The sequence below is a fragment of the Rissa tridactyla genome, chromosome 1, assembly GCF_028500815.1.
Source record: "Rissa tridactyla isolate bRisTri1 chromosome 1, bRisTri1.patW.cur.20221130, whole genome shotgun sequence".
Taxonomy (NCBI): domain Eukaryota; kingdom Metazoa; phylum Chordata; class Aves; order Charadriiformes; family Laridae; genus Rissa; species Rissa tridactyla.
Genome location: NC_071466.1, coordinates 60,921,792 through 60,939,559, shown reverse-complemented (window position 1 = coordinate 60,939,559; position 17,768 = coordinate 60,921,792). Strand labels below are relative to the sequence as shown.

Here is a 17,768-nt window from a genome sequence, read left to right as displayed (position 1 = left end):
CCACTGTCTCTAGCCCACTACCCCACTCTCAGACATCTTAGAGATGCAACTTTCATTTCAATTAATTTTTGTAGAAGTATTTCTTCTTTCAAAGGCTGACACTGCTGAACAGATGAACTAGAGGCCAGATGCAGTGTATATTTTTAGGGTATTTAGTGACACAGAGTGTATCCCGGGTGTACAAGAGGAGGAAGGGGGAAAAAAAGCAAAAACCCTAGGACAAACATGGAATCTCAATTTCATTATTGATTTTTTTTTTTTAAAGGAAAAAATCAGGAACTCTTTCCTCAAACCATACCAAATTCTAGCAAAACACAGAAGAGAAAGCAAAATTGACAGTAATTAGGACATGTAGGGTATGGATAACTAGGCTGCAGTCCTCTTAAGCTGCTCCATTTCCCACTCCTTCAGCTCTGCTGCACATGGCATTTGTACTCACTCACAGGTTGAGGCGTGGGAGAGGAGGGACAGCTATGCCATGACGCAGCCTCTGAGTAACACACACATGGCAAAACTGGAAACAATTGCAAGAAGTTTATGCATTCAGTGCCATGACAGCTTTTAACCACTAGTCTATTCTTAAACCTTCACTATGGTACACACAATATGGGCATAAAAAAAAATGAAGCACAATTTCATCAAGGTTGAGAACAGTAACCCAAAACTGCATTGGAACTCAGCCACAACAGCAAGCCTGTAAATTAACAAATTGACTCATGGGAAAGTTGCTTCCAGCACCACTGGTGCACTGGACCGTGCAAGAAGCTTCAGTTCTTTCTTTTCAATAGGTCCAAATGCTGGGAAGTTCAGAAGGAGGAGGACACAAGCTCAAGCCTGCTCCTTACCAAACTGAAGCGGTGGGTGATCCTTCTGCCCCTCTGCGTGCAGAACTTCTCTATATCAGCTGGACAAAGCTTACATTACACAGCAACTGGAGAGGCAAAACATATTTTTCCATACCATAACTAAGCCACTGAAAGAGAAAGACCCAGCAGTACATTACTCCTGCAAAAACAACAGCACGAAGACAAACCCTTCAGTGCTGCACTTTCACGCTGTTGCAAGTGATCAAGCTCATTTCTTCTAAGGCTTACCGCCAGTTAGTGAAGGCACCGTAACATACCCCATGTGCACTCTGCCTTATCCTCCAACATGAAGTACATTGCCTTAGCTTTTAACTACTCAAAACCGGCTTTAATACAACATAACACAACTAAAATGATCTTCTTTACTCCCCGAACTCCACAATAGCAAAAAAAAAAAAAAGACTCTGGAGGGAACCAAGCATTTATTTCAGTAAAAGCTGGAGTGGTGGAAGTACTCACCCATTTGAAGGAAACCAATGCAAGACGGTCATCTCTAGCTGATAAAACAGTACAGAAGGAGAAGAAAACAAAAATAGAGTCAGGTGCTTCCTACAACAGAAACCAAAGCGCCAGGGGAACATAGCGCAGCAGAGCGGTCCCCTGCCTCTCGCAAACCACAGCCAGTGCAATTTTTCACTGGGGTGTTCACCTCCAAATGTTTATCACCCTGCAGCTGCAGGCAGTCTGAGCACCTAGACAAGAATGAGCACATGCTTGCTGGTCCTGCAAACACTTCTTCTCAGCACATTGCTCCATGCTGAGGGGGAAGGCCTTCCAGCTTGTCAGCAGCAGAGCTGTTTGTCTGCCTCTTCACCAGGCAGACTGTGAAAAGCATGAGTGAAAGCAGAACACGGACTGACACATATTATGCTATGGCAAACCAGCTGGATGGCTAGCGTGCCTGTAAACTCAACTGGGCTGCTGTTATCCACCTGTGTAAACTGCTAAGTTAGACTTGATTCCAGCTGCCCTCACAAGGCGTGAGCTTCCCTGCAGGGTGGAGACCTCAGCCACCCTCTCCAGACAAAATGAGAAATGGTTATAAAACCTCACCCTCCCGAGCTCCCCCAAGGAGACAGCAAGCCAAGAGGCAGTTCACTCATACAGCTTTTCTGATCCCAGAAAAAGAAGTCCCATGGACTTCTGTGCATTATTTTTCCCAAAATAAAGTACTCTTGCCAACTGTGTCTGTTGCAGTGGCACAGTTCAGTTCAAAAGCCTCCTTATTCTCTTCCAGGAGCCACACACTCTTTTTTAAACCTTTTAAAAATATGTGTCACCGAATTTCAATGAGCTTTCACTAAACTTAAAAACAGTATGAGCGACTCATCCTGCTGGAGCATGCTCCAGGGTTGTCTTGCTAATGATAAAGCCACTGAAGAGTTTTCAACACTGGCTAGTCCTTTTAAGATACTCCTTAATCCTAAAATATTAAGCACTTTTTAATAGATTTATATGTCTATAGGATGGTCTGGGAAGGATTTGCAGCTCAGTGCATTTAAGAGGTCTTTGGAACGATCACAGGGAAAGACCAAGTATTTAAATACATTGTTAATCTACACATTGAAAACCATACCCAGGTCCCTCCCTGTGATAACTTCACCCATCACACTGACCTATGCAAATACCTACGCACTACCACAAATCCATTCGGCTGAAATAAATTACATGACTCCAGCACAGAGGGTGTTTTTCACAGAAGTTATCTTTAGCGCTGAGGATCACCTACGTAGATTACTTTTACGTCAGTGAAGAAAGATGTCCCCAGAAACAAACCTGATTCTGTCTGCATCTGAACTGCAGGACTTTGTTCCTTCTGGCACCACGTGCACATCCCAGAAAATTCCTGACTGCATGCCAGGAGGACACCAAAATATTACTGTTCCCTTCCGCAACACACCTCCCTTTTTGCTTCATTTGAGGGGAAAAAAGTGGAGGCCACAAGAAGTAACAAACTCTCCATAGTGTGCTTCAGTGTGCCAAAGATTGATGGTCAGAGACCTGGAGCTAGTGAGCACTCTACAGAGAATTTGGCATGATCTCCTTCTCTGAATGGTTCTTTCAAAGGCTGGCTCTTTTTTTGAATTGACAAAGAGAAAATGCAGGAAATTAGTCTTCTTTACCTATTAGCCTTTGTGAATACTCTTATCTTGCCAAAGATGTCTGTTGCAGTGACACAGTTCAGAGATTTTACTCCATTTTAATAAAGGCTAAAACCTTCATACAGTGTTTTTCTGCAAAGCTCTTAATTAGGCATGTTATTATTTTAGACAGCAAATAAAATATAGAAACATTACTGTTGTGGTGTTAGTAAAATATGGTAAGTACGGGCCTAAATGAAGCCATGTATTCAAGTGAATCAAACTTCTCGTTTCAAATGTAGCAAGTTTCTGTCACTTTCAGGCTGACTACTATCCAAGGCAAAGATAAATACAACGGGGATTTCCACAAAACACAGACTATGCTTTACAGAAAACACATTCACATTGCGCTTATTAGAAACTTTTGCATAACTAAGATGGATACTCTTCCAGATACCTTTGCATGTAAACACCAACCAAACATATGCTTTCGTTATACCACAAACATTTAAAAATTTATTATAAAAAGATACATAGTACAACAGCCCAGTATGACCACACTGGAAATACTATAAAAGCTTGCCTGTTCAAAGGTAATAGAATTATCAGTTCACAGACACCACATGTACATGAAATTTCAGCAAGATACTTTCAAGTATGACCAATAAAAGTTCAGAAGTAGCTAGACTGCGTCATTGTTTCCTGCCTGCAAAGAGGAGCTATTTTAGCTAAGTGAAGCTGAGCAGGGAAGAGGAAGTGTAAACCTTCTCCAGAACTGGGGCTATGAAAGGAGCATCTCTGAAGAAACTCCGTAGTCCACGAAAGGTGAGTAACAATCCATTATGCTACGCCAACAAAGTAACTTGGATGTTTATATATGTTGCTAAGATAGACTTGTTTCTTCAGAAGCTGAACATGTGCATTTATTCCACAGAATCGTAGCATCGTCTAGGTTGGAAGGGACCTTTAAGATCACTGAGTCCAACCGTTACGAAAAGACGTTCTTTAATGCACTTTCAAAGTATCAGCAGCATTCTATAAAGAACATTTAAAGTGAAACGACTGCATTTGTAAAAGCACTGTACCATAAATACTGTTGTTTAGCATTTTAACAATAAATTTTAAAATACGCAATAACAAAAAGCATTGGTAAGTAAGTTATCACTAAGGGAAAAATGTTTGTTTTCATTAAACTAAAACCAGGAGAAGATCTTGTTGCTTGGTCTCTCTCTCTGTGCTTCAGTGAAAGCCAGGTCCTCCTCAGGGAAATGTGAGCAAACGTAAGGGACAGCCAAAGGAAAAAATAAAAGGGGATTGGGAAGAGAGATACACACACAGTCCTTTAAATGGAGTCACTGTTACCTAACTCACAGTAAGAATCTCGAATAAAAGATTTAATTCTAGTTTTGTTCTGAAAGTCTTTGTTCTTGTACACAGCACCTGTATGGGTTTCACAATTCACGTTAGACATTCAGGACCTCAGCTATCATTAAAAAATTAACGCAGATTGATAAAACATACAGACCAACATCAGAGTAATCGTTTAGAATTAACACAGACAGACATCTGGAAACCAGTGACTCCAGGGGCTCTTCAGCAGGCGCTTTAATCAATACCAGTAAGTAAGTGTTCCCATTATGAAAAACGACACCTAGGGCAAAACCATCCACCCAGAGATCTACTTGGGCTGACCTGGGAGATATCAACCCGAACTCCATGCAGACGAGTACTGATGAAAAAGCAGAACATCTGCATTCGTGTATAAATGCAGATAGGTAACTACACACTTCTAGAAAATCTCGTTATTTAATAATTTTTATTAAATATTATTTATTTTTAATTATTAAATAAATGTTAAGTCTTAGATTCTTAAAATTATATTTAGGAGAAATACCTAATTATAACACTGACATGTATTTAAACCCACAAAATTTGGAAACAGTGTCTTCAACAACTAAACACAAAAATCCAACCCTTTTTGTTACAGTAGGTCCAATTCTTTGAGATATCTCAAAACTGGCACAAACTTGAAATAACCAGCAAACAAGACATGGAACCACAGGTTCCGATAGAAGCTCACGCCAGATTCAGCTTCCCCTCTTCCCATCAACATCGGCCTGCTGGTTATTTCGGAAACAAGACCTGACCAGAAATGATTACAGTCACTGCAAGTCAAAAGGAGAGAAGAGCAAAACCAAAACCAAAATCCATGCTGTTTATTAACATTCGTCTATAAAAAGCAAATTCTTCTACCTACCCTATACATTACTACTCAATTCACCTGCTAAATCAGTCAGGATCTTGAGATAAGTAGACATGTACTGTGTCATACACAACCCTTAGCAAGAGAGAAAAAAAAAGAACAGAGAAGAAAAAACCAATTTAATGTGTGGGGCAGGGGATGGGGTGTGTGTGTGCATTAAGCAGTATTTGGACAATTTTATGCAACAGTAATGAAAGCGGAACACTATGCCAGATAATATTTCAACTGTGCAAGTGTGTGCTACAAAAATTTTCTTTCAATAAGGTTTGCTATCACACTTTAATTTTTTTATTTTTAGTGTTCTTCACACCATGAGGTATTTTAGAGGCATTCACACAGATGCCCTCCAAACATCTTTTTTTGTCAGTATTATACGTATAGCTTTTCCCGTACAAAATATACATTCTGTTACATGTTCTAATGACCTCATCTGATCCGAAAACACACCTTTTTGTTTTGTACAGCTAATAAAAAAAAAATCTTTGAGATAAAAGTGTAGGGCTAGAGACTTCTATGTATTTTTATATCTGTAAACTGGAGAATTTTGAGAAAATCAGAAGTCCAAACTTCGTATTTCACAGCAGAAACTAATCTGAGAAAAGATTTAATAGGTCATACTTAAGATAGTTATGCCATGGATACTCTTCTCAGAAACAGCTGATAGCAGTGTCGAACCAGAATGCCAGATTAACAAACACTGGTTCGATCCATGATCTATTCCTGTACCACTGAAAAAAGTACCTGTTAACATTACAGTGAAAGCATAAACCAGGCGAGCAGTAACAATAAGCTTTTTTTTAATACATTCTCCATTTTTGGAGATAAAATACACAGGAATTGTGCCCTCTTGGGAACAGTTTTGGTGTCTAACTGATGCTGTAGAAGTTACTTGGCTATCTGTCACAAGTGGGAAGATCAGATAAACAACTAACTCTTTCCTCCTCCTCTTCACAAAGCTGCCACAGGGCTGGGTAAAAGGCCAAAGAGGAACCCTCCCATGCAAAGTCATGAAACCGTGACCACAGCAAGAGCCAGGAAAGTGGGGTGGGGTGTGGGTGAACCAAAGCACCCATGCAAACACCAGGTAAGGTCTGCCATCCTCATATGGCTCCAGAATAAACCAGAGGATAACCTCTTTCAGCTGTCATCACTGGGGTCTGCATAATGACATTTCAGATGTCCAGCTCCTATGGCCAAGAAGCTGAGAGAGGCAACACAAGTGTGCTCTGGGGCAGCTAGGCACCAGACAGCAACTTGTCCCCCCCAAAAACATTGTTCACACAGGCCCTGGTTAGAGACTGAGCTGCTTCCCATCTTTTTACTTTTTTAACTAGGAAGTTTATCAATCTCTCCATCTCATTCATATGTCAGCTGGTTGGTTCTGTCGCCCTGGGATTAAATACTGTATTAGAAGCTACATAGCTATTAAGGTAGCTTTTTAATGTCTTTTATGAGCAACGGCATGCACCTATTCGTTTGGGAGCTAAGTAGTTCCTTACACAGATAAAATGCAAAGTCAATACTTCACTTTGCATACCAAAATGTCACTACATGCCATGCTCACTTATTTCTTTTTATAACTAGTTTTAGTCATTAATTTTTCAACAGGGACAACTTGAAGAAATATTTTCTTTAGAAAATAGCTCTCTTACTCAGTTACAACTGCTTCAGTCTAATCATCAGCTACTAAAGCACACTACAAGTAGCTGATCAGTCTAGACTTTGTGATTCCTTATATAAGAAATCTCTTAATTAAAAATATTTAATTAAAACTAGCTTATAAATACTATTTCTCACAAGTCTCACAGTACACGTACTTCCTTCAGAGCACAATAATGTATTGGTAGTCAGAAAAAGCAGCAATGCTAGCACATTTTCACAGCTAAACACAATCTCATCACTAGATGCCATCCTACAACATCTTGTTTGTGTCTAAATACAGTTTTTATTTGATATAATAAATAACTTTTCATATTTCGTCTATTTTCAGGGTATATATGGAGTGCAACAACTATTCCTAAATTCAGTTAAAATATGATGCCTGGAAATCAGCACCCTGAAGAATACAGGATTGCATCACTGGTCTTCTACAGTTTTGTATTCACAGTGGGATTGCTGGTGAATGCCACCGCACTATGGGTTTTCAGCTGCACTACCAAGAAGAGGACAACAATAACTGTATATATGATGAATGTGGCATTACTTGACATAATTTTCATACTTTCTTTGCCTTTTCGGATAATCTACCATGGGAAAGAAACATGGCCTTTCGGAGATACATTCTGTCGGATTATCAGTGCTTTCACTGTATTTTATCCAGCCATTGCTCTGTGGTTGCTCACTTTTATAAGCGTAGACAGATTTATGGCTATTGTCCAGCCCAAGCATGTCAAAGAACTAAAAAATACAAAAAAAGCTGTGCTGGCTTGCACTGGAATCTGGATCATGACCCTCGCAACAACATCCCCATTGCTGTTTTTACAATCTGACCCAGACAAAACCTCGAATTTCACCACCTGCCTGAAAATGCTTGATATCATCCATTTGAAGGAAGTAAATACATTGAACTTCTCTCGCTTGATTTTTTTCTTTTTGATTCCCTTGTTTATCATGATGGGGTGTTACCTAGTCATTATTTACAATTTTATCCGCGGCAAGACTTCCAAACTGAAGCCTAAGGCCAAGGAGAGATCCATAAGAATTATAGTTACTCTGATTGCTCAAGTACTCATCTGCTTTGTACCCTTCCACATTTGCTTTGCCTTCCTGATGTTGCAGGAAGAAGGAACAGCTTACAATCCATGGGCAGCCTTTACCACCTTTCTCATGAATCTCAGTACATGCTTGGATGTTATACTGTACTATATCGTTTCTAAACAATTTCAGGCAAGAGTCATCAGTGTAATCCTTTATCGCAATTACCTTCGAAGTGTGCGCAGGAAAAGTTTTCGAACTGGGAGTGTAAGATCACTCACTAATATCAACAGTGAAATGATATAAAAAGAGGAAAAAAAAGGTCAGGGGAATTTTATAATTAAGCAAGTGATTATTTTTCTGAATTCTAGCATTCTTACTACACTGAAGAATGTTCTATAGCCAGAAAAAACAAGATATATTTGTTGCACTGTAAATATGAGAGAAGCAGAATAATAATTGCACCTCTTTATATTTGCTCAGCAGCTTTTGTAAATCTGAAATGAACTAAAACCTAGTATCATCAGTGTTAAACTTTCCAATGCTTTCGTCATCTCAAGATTGTGAATATTGCCAGACATGAAATAGTATTAGTATAATAAAGCAGACAACAGTGAAGAATTATGATGCAATGTATATATTAATTTTTTTATATTTGCACAACAAATGCTCCTGAAACTATTGTACATCCCACACTTCTAAAATTAGCTTAATTCTCTCGAGATCAATGTTAGCATGACTTAAAGAGAAAGCATATGTAACATTTATATTTCATTCAACTAAAAATTTCTTTGATGTTGATTTCTTTGTAACTGACAACATTCTGTAGTTATAGATAAAAATACCATCAGAAGGTATGATAGTCAAACTGTTCATTAGTTCCCTGTGGGTGTGATGTGCGCATTTATTACACCCTGCTCTTCCACAAAGTATCTTTTTACACAGATGAAAATACTGAATTTGTGCAGACACATTAGCAGCCTATGTCCCAGCTACAAACATCAAGGTAGCAAACATGACGCATAACTGCAGTACTACTCAAGCTTTCGACTCCTTTTGAATACTCACACACTACAAAAAAAATATATATCTTCATAATGTCAAACGCATGCTTGTTCTTCCTTATTAAATCAGCCCTTAAGAGACACACTAAAAAAGCAGAAGTAAAAAAAAGCCTAGCATGGTGTTTGGTATTAAAAATTTCACTCCAAAAGCTTTTATTATGACCTCAGGGCGTGCAACACATGGAAACTCAAGCCTGTATGAGGCTGATGTCGCTTGTCAGCAGCTTAACCACAAAGGCTCTGCAAGCTCTACAGCTCTAACATGTACAACTCTTACTAAGTGCAGAAGTCTCAAATACAGATTATGCGAAACTGAACCACTAAATACCTTACAGCTTTAAGGACTTCAGATGCAAGCGCTAAAGGGAATAACATGCTCTAGCACTCAATTTTTGAAACACAAGCATACGAAATACCAATATGGAATGCATATAACTGCATACGCATTTAAAAGTGAACATAAAGATATGAATTCCAGTTGTGCCGTCTTTGTGATTTAAGAAAGAAATCAGCACCAACCTGATTTCAGTTTTCAGATTTACGGAATTGAACAAAACCAAATATGGCGATAATTTATGCACTGCAAATTGTATTTCAATCATGCTGATAGTGGAAATAGGACTAGCAGAATGGAAAGTAATCACTATATGGATAAATTATAAATTAATTAACCACAGATCACAACTAGGAAACGAGTGTTTGAAAATATAATAGCTGTGCCAAGAATCTTTACACTGTAGTTCAAAAAAGGATTCAATTTAATTTGAAGGGTTACATGAAGAGTTTAGGGTTTTTTTTAATTAAAATCTGCACAAAATAATCCCTTGAAATTACATCTAAAATAACTAATTCATTAGGAGCTACTTACAAACCAGAAGGCAAGCTGTTGATGGTGATGCCAAATACATACTCAGCGATTTCTACAAGGAGAAGATCAAACAAAGCTGAGAGCATCCAGGCACCCAGTAAAAAGGACTGGAAAGAAAAAGTTTAATTTGAATTAATTCAACAGTTTAAGAACAAGGTTTTAATGTATCTCCAAATAAAAGAAAAAAACAAGAAAACCACTATACTAGTTCCACTAAGACAAATAAAATCTTTAGCACAATTATTAATAATTAATAATTACATATCTACATGTCTAGATACTGAAGAATGAAGAGTTCAATTTGTTAGCAAAATTAAATTCTATGGGTCTGATAACTTTCAACTGATACAGCTGCAAACTTTATTAGAATAATCTACCAACTGCAAGATGCTATCAATAGAAATTTAGATCTATGGAAACCGAATTCTTTTTAAAATGCTTTAACATAAATTTCTATCCAAAATGCTAGTAATAAAACTGCAATATTACTCCAAGACTATGAGAACATAAACAGCATAAAAAACAGTTTCTGTTAAAAAAAAACAAACTGGAACTTACTGAAAATTTTCGGCTGCCATATCTTCTTTCAAATATTCTAAAGTTGTAAATGAGCAGACTGCTGCAGAACGTGTCTTTCAAATCAAGACATATTGTTCTCCCACATACAATTCTCCAAATCTAGAAGGTTAAAGATTGTCATATTAAGTTTCTCTTCCTTCAAGGAAATTCTTTACAGAATTTGTGCTTAGAGTGAATATAATACCGAATTCAGACAACAGGAATGCAGTGCATTTAAGGAGGGAAATAGAGTACAATGTTATGGAGAGTTCAAAAGTCTGTTTAAAAATAAAACATTTTCAAGGAAGAGGTACCTGTGAAAATAAATTTACAATTGAAATGAAATCAAATACATTTTTATTTCCCTAGTTCACATTTACAAATAAAAATGGAAATCACAACCCTGGTAAATTATAGAATTACAGAAAAAACAATTATTTTTGAAGCAACCTTGAGATACCAACTAGTCCAGTGTACTGCTCTAAGCAGGTCTAATCAGATCAGCTTGCTTGGGGCCATGTCAAGCGATCACCTCCAAGGATGGAGATTCCATAACCTCTCTGGGCAACCTGTGCCAGTGTTTGGCCACCTCCATGGTTTAAAAAAACTAAATCAAGTCCTTACATCTAGGCAGAATTTCTGATCTTCCGCCTTGCATCCTCTATCTCTTGCACTACCTCAGTGCACCTCTGAGCAGACTCTGGCTCCAGCTTCTCTATAGCATCTGATCAGGTACTTGTGGACAGCAATAAGGTGTCTCCTCTTTCCTTTCTCTTCTTGAGGCTGGACAGACCCAGTTGTCTCAGCCTCTCCTTGTATGTCACATGTTCCAACCCCCTGACTGTCCTGGTGGACCCGCTCCAGTGTGTTCGTATCTTTTTTGTACTGAGGATCCCAGAACTTGGCTCTTGTGAGACCACATCTAGAGCACTGCATCAACTAGAGGAGTAGAGTCGCTTGCCTTGATCTACTGACCACACTCTCCCTAACAGTCCATGAGATGGTTGGCCTTCTTCGCTGCAAGAGCGCACTGTTGAATCCTGTTGTCCACCAAGATCCACAGGTCCTTCTCTGCAGAGCTACTTCCAAGCACTTGCCCCCCTCCCCACCCCCGGCCCCACCTGCACTGTTGCAGCCTGTGGTTATTCCATCCCAGAAGCAGGACATTCCAATTCATGAAGTTCCCATCAGCCCATTTCTTGAGCTTACCAAGGTCTCTCTGAATAGCAGCCCTTTCAACATATTGACCATTCCCAACAATTCTGGATCACCCACAAACTTGTTTAGAGAGCACTCCATCCCACCATCCAGGTCGCTAATGAAGACATTAAACGGTACTGGTGCCAGCACTGATCTTTGAGGGGTCCTCCCCTAATGAATACCTGCCAACTGGACTTTGCACTAATGACCATAACTCCATTGAGAATCCAGCCATTTTTCCATCCATCATCTTGTCCAGTTATTCAATGCATATCTCACCAATTTGGCTTCAAGGACATCATGGAAGACTGAGTTAAAGGCCCAGCTAAAGTCAAGGTACGCAAAATCCACTGACTTACTGCTATCTGCAGCACCGCTTGCCTCATGGAGGAAAGCAACCAGTTGGTCAGGCACGCTTTCATAGAATCACAGAATGGTTGAGGTAGGAAAGGACCTCTGGAGATCATCTAGTCTGACGTTCTCACTCAAAATGAAGTCAACTAGAGCAGGACATTAACTGACCATGTCCAGCCTGGTTTTGAATATCTCCAAGGATGGAGACTATGCAATTTCTCTGGGGAAGCTGTTCCTCTGTTCCATCAGCCTTACATTAAAAAAGCTTTTTCTTTAAATGGAATTTCTTGTATTTCCATTTGTGTCTATTGCCTCTTGTCCTTTCACTGGTCCTGGCTCCCTCTTCTTTGCTCCCTCCTGTCAGGTGTTTACATACACTGGTAAGTAAGATCCACCATAAGCCTTCACTTCTCCAGGCTAAACAATCTCAGCTCTCTCAGCCTCTCCTCATATGCCGAATGCTCCAGCCCCGACCATACTTGTTGGCCTTAATCCAGACTCCCTGCAGTATGTCAAGGTCTATCTTGTACTCAGGAGGCCCAGCACAAGGGACAGGACTCCAGATGAGGTCTCACTGAGGCTGAGTAGAGAGCAAGGATCGCCCCATCAGGCCTCCTTGTGAAGTTCTTCCTAACACAGCCCAGGATGCTGTTGGCCTTTTTAGCCACAATGCTGCATTGCTGGCTCATGTTCAACTTAGTCTCCGCTATGACCCCTGGGGCCTCTTTTGTAAAGCAAATTTCCAGCTGGTCAGCCCCCAGCTTGTACAGGTGCATGGGGTTACTCTTCTCCAGGGGCGGGACTTTGCATTTGTCTTTGCTGAACTTCATAAGATTCCTGTTGACCCTCTTCTCCCCTCTGAAAGGCAGAAGAACTAACTGGTGTATCAACTAGTTTTACATCATCCACAGGCTTGTTGAGAGCACACTCTGTCCTGCTGTCCATGTTATGAAGACACTAAATGGTACTGGCCCCCATATTCATCCCTGGTGTACACCACTAATGACTGGCCTCCAGCTGGACTTTATACCACTGATCACAACCCTGTAAGCCCATCAATTCAGCCAGGTTTCAGTCCACTTCACTGCCCACTTATCTCATCTGTACTTTATCAGTTTGTCTGAGGATGTTACGGGAGACAGTGTAAAAAGCAACTAAGTCAAAATAAACAACATCCACTTTTCTCCCCTCACCCACTAAGACAGTCATCTACCCTCACCACATAAGGCTAACAGGTTAGTCAAGATTTCCACTTCATAAATTTGTGCTGATTACACCCAGTCACTTTATTGTTGTGCCTGAAAATTATTTCTGGGAGGACCTGTTTCATCACCCTCCCAGAGATCCAGATGATGCTGACTGGCCTGTAGTTCTCCAATCTCCTTGCTTGCCTTTCCTGAAGATATGAATGACATCTGCTCTCTTCCAGTCCTCAGGAAGCTTCCTTGACTGCAATGACCTTTCAGAGATAATCCAGAGTGGCCTCACAGTGACATAAGCCAACTCCTTCAAAACTTGTGGGTGTATACCATCAGGTCTCATGGACTTGTGTATGTTCAGTTAGTTTAAATGCTCCCTAGCCTGATCCTCCTTCATCAAGTTTAAGCCTTCGTTGCTCCAGATCTTCATGCTGATGTCAGGGGCCTGGGATTGCTAAAACCAAGCCTTACTAGTAAAGAACCGAGGCAATGCAAGCACTGGATATCTTGGGCTTTTCTATGTCTTCCGTCTCCCAGTCCCCATTCCCATGCAGCAGCAGGCTCGCATTTTCCTTAGTCTTCCATTTGGTGATATTCCCGTAGAAGCCCTTCTTGTTGCACTTCACATCCTTTGTCAGATTCAACTCCAGGTGGGCTCTCACTTTCCTAATCGATCCTTGCATGCTCAGACAATGTCTCTATATTCCTCCCAGGTCACCTGATCTGCTTCCACCTCTTGTGTGCTTTGTTTTTATGTTTGAGTTTAGTCAAACATAAAAGGAGCTCCTTGTTCATCCATGCAGGCCTCTTGACACCTTCGCTTAACTTACTGCACACTGGATGAGCCATTCTTGAGCTTGAAGGACATGACCCTCAAAAACCAACCAGATCTGCTGGTACACTTTTTTTCCAGAACTGTATCCCATAGGAGTCTTCCAAGCAGATCTCTGAACAGGCCAAAGTCTGCTCTCCTGAAGCCAGGGCTGCAGTCCTGCAATTTGCCTTGTCCCCTCCTCTCAGGGCTATGAACTTCACCATCTCATGGTCACTGCAACCGAGGCTGCCCCTGATCTTCACATGCCCAACCAGTTCTTCTTCCTTGTTTGTAAGTATGAGGTCCACACAAAACATCTCCCCTCATCAGCTCCTCAATGATCTGTGTTAGGAAGTTGCTATCAATGCACTCCAGAAACCTCCTGCACTGCTTGTGCGTTGCTGTGTTGCCTTCCCACCACATATCAGGATGGTTAATGTGCTCCATGAGAGCCATTGCCTGAAATTGTGAGGTTTCTTCCAGATGTCTGAGGAAGGCCTCATCTATTTCTTTATGATCAGGTGGCCCGTAGCAAATACCACCACCAAAGTTGGCTGTGTTGGTCTGCCCCCTAATCCTGACCCATAGACTCTCAACCTCCTCATGTCTCAGGACCAAGCTCTGTGCAGTCCTGCTGCACTTTCACATAAAGAGCAATTTCCTGCCTTGTCTGTCTTTCCTAAAGAACTTCCATCTGCCTGTTGCAGCACTCCCATCACATGAGCTAACCTACCACATCTCTGTGACCCCAGTGAGGTTGCAGCCCTGTAATGGCATATGACCTCTAATTCCTCTTATTTGTTCCCTATGTAGCAGGCACTAGTGTACAGACACTTATGAGAGGCACCCAGTCGTGCTGATTTCCCAGAAAACATACCGGGGTGTCCCACATAATGCCGTCCTGTATGCACTTCCTTATTTATGTGCATACACTTGAGATAGGCCCCTTTCAGTCCTGTTTTGTCGATTATGAGATCCCCTCTGCTTATGTCACCCTGTAGCCTTAGCTGGCTAACCCAGTCCACTGCCTCCTCACTTGACTGTGGGTTGTCATCTCCCTCCTGTGTTGTTCCTGTCTTCTCCAACCTCCTCACCAAGTTGGTCAGCCTGTTAGGAAAGATGCTTCTGTCCCACTCGGTTAGGTGGGTCCCATCTCTTCCAAGTAGTCCTCAATCCTCAGAGAGGGTCCTATGGGCCAATACCAGCTGTGCAACCAATTGTGACCCACAGGATCTGTCCACTTCACTTTGGTTGGCTGCTCCCTGTCACCTTTGTGTCCTGCATGTGTTCAGAAATGGCTTTAAAAAGATTTGCTACATCATCTTCCTAGGGACTAAGCTAAGGCTGAGTGGCCTGATGTTACATGGATTCTCCTTCCTGCCCTTCCTGAAGACGGCTGTAACATTAGCCTTTCTCCAGTCATGACCTTCCTTCTGCCAAGACCTTTCAAAGATTCTAGAGAAAGATCTCACAATTACACTTCCAGCTCCTTTGGCACCCTCAGAGGCAACCCATCTGGTCCCATTAACTTGGGTTAAGTGATCCCTAACTATTTTTCTCACAGTGGATACTGCTTCACTCTCACAGACTTTACTAGGAGGTATAGTGACCTTGGAGGCCTGAAGGCAAAACATACTAGTACAAACCAGTAAGTATATCTGCCTGAATACCTCGGCATTTTCCATATGTCTTGTCACCTAGTCCCCTACCACAATAAGGACTGGGTCCATGCTCTCCTTAAGCCTTTCTTTTGCTGCAGATGTACTTACAGAAACCTTCCTTGCTGTCCTTCATCTCCCTCGCTAGTTTCCATCTCATCTTTGGCTCTCCCTGCTCCATTTCCTAAGTCCCATCCCACTACGCATTCTCCCCTCCATGGAAGTCCAAGTGCCAACACACCACCTGGGCCTTACGTTTCTCCAGGTCTTTAGGCCTTAACTGATGCTTCTGCCACTAACTTCCCCAGCATACCAGAGGACTGAACAAGAAGAAAGAAGTGGGACCTCGCCATTCTAGCTGTTCCATGTCAACATGCCCAATGTTAAAACCTAGCCAGCAGCATAAGTACCACCCCTCCTGAAGTCCAAACTGGCAGGGCTGTGACATTGCAGCTCAACATTTCTTGACACACATTAACTGAACAGCCCTCATATAGACTATGGAAGGCTTCTAAGCCTAATTGCTCTTTACTTCAGCCAGCTTAAAAAATGCATAGGTCTAATGTAATAAAGATCTTCCTTTTACACACAGCATTCTCACTGCTCTTGAGGATCCACTTTATGGAGACGAAGATCTTTTAGTTTTGGACAGTACATATTTTGCCTTCCAAATCAAATTCAGTCTTCTTCAACTGCACACTTTATTTCCTACACTCTCTACCAGCTTTAACAAGTGTTAATATCCAATATCCAAAATGTCTGTTCAGCCTCTGGAAAAATTCCATTCCATTAAACTCATCCCCATATATGAATTTATTCTAAACAATTTTTCTTTTAAGTGTTCTCATTTGAATATTAGCATCAGACAGGCGTCAAACAATCTGGTCTCCCTGATCTCAGGGGTTCACAATTATATAGTACATAGCTTACTCCAAAGGCTACCACAATAAATGAAACAATTTCAGGAAAGAAAAAAACCCAAACCCACAAGTTCCCCAAAGCATCACAATAAAAGTATCATAGCTTCTACAGACAGTTGCAAATGTTTATGCTTAAGACACAGTAAAGATGGTTTCTTTGAATAAAACGCAGCTACTACTGTTTTTCAGCAGATCAAACAAATGGAAAGGACTCTTCTAAAGACAAACTGCAAAACAAACATACAAGTAAACAAACCCCAAACCCACAAAATTTCCACTTAAAACTTGAACAGTTTCTCAGACTTTCTCCTTCTCCTCCCCAAACACTTGGTTGTAATGCTTTTAGAAGACAGATATTAGTTTATGTATTTTTGCTGCACAGCATTAGCAAGACACTTGGAAAATATGAGCTGTAATCTACATCATTACAATAAAGCTCTTGTTCTTGACAAGAAAGTTCACAGTGCAACAGCATGGAGAATCACTTGGTAGGTCTAATAATCTTTTAAGGCTTACAGGCTACAGTCGGCGTTCTCAAAGACATTAAGTGGACTACATGCTTTTTTCTGATGCAACTGTAAAACATATGGGTAAGATAATTACAGAGGCATTTGCTGACCCTTCTCTGTTGAGCAGCAGTATGCCATTTCCAAAAAAGAAAAAAAAAAATCAAACCAACAAATCCCCAGAAAACTTTAATCACTTCCAAGTGCATTATTTGGACAATTACAACTGATACTAGAGGATTCTTAATTAAGCTGAGAACAAAACCTTACAAGATACAATACCTGAAGATAAAGTTTCTCAGTTTGAACTGGGAATAAACAAGAAATGTCTAGTAAGATAATTAAACAATTCAGCACATTAGTGGGGAGGATGGCAAATTCCCCCATCATGTTTTTACATGAATAAAAACATGAATTCTAATTTACATGAATTCTAATACTTCGTATTAGAAGCAGCAGTTCTCTTCAACAGGAAAATTTTAGTTTCCGACAACTAACTACAGCAGAAGTTACAGAGTGAAAGTTATGGCCTCTGTTATTAAAATAAATCATATTTAATCAGAGCACCTGATCACAACAGCCCTCTTCAACCTCAAAAACTAAGCAAAATGAGATAGTGACATGCATATCAAAATACTTATATTATTACATGGGTTAAATCACACTTTATTCACAGCAAGCTTCCAAACGCCAGTGGAAGAAAAATGATACAAACCCAATCAT

General features: G+C 40.6%; 2 protein-coding genes across 5 annotated transcripts in view; one reads left to right on the top strand and one right to left on the bottom strand.

The window, feature by feature from the left end:
* Positions 1–17,768, bottom strand: part of UBAC2 (UBA domain containing 2) — a 106,409-nt gene that overhangs the window by 77,309 nt on the left and 11,332 nt on the right. For all 4 annotated transcript variants that reach the window (XM_054199937.1, XM_054199920.1, XM_054199946.1 and 1 more), the window contains exons 3-4: positions 10,395–10,514; positions 9,837–9,943 (exon numbers count right to left, since the gene is read on the bottom strand). In XM_054199937.1, coding sequence (XP_054055912.1) covers positions 9,837–9,943; positions 10,395–10,514 — 227 coding nt within the window. The remainder of the gene's footprint in view (positions 1–9,836; positions 9,944–10,394; positions 10,515–17,768) is intronic.
* GPR18 (G protein-coupled receptor 18) lies at positions 3,648–9,010 on the top strand. The gene is made up of 3 exons (XM_054199957.1): positions 3,648–3,772; positions 6,167–6,294; positions 7,201–9,010. The coding sequence occupies exon 3, from the start codon at positions 7,245–7,247 to the stop codon at positions 8,208–8,210; it is 966 nt and encodes a 321-aa protein (XP_054055932.1). The 5' UTR covers positions 3,648–3,772; positions 6,167–6,294; positions 7,201–7,244; the 3' UTR covers positions 8,211–9,010.

Coding starts and splice junctions, on each gene's coding strand:
- GPR18 (XM_054199957.1), top strand. CDS start 7,245: ATGATGCCTGGAAATCAGCACCCTGAAGAATACAGGATTGCATCACTG.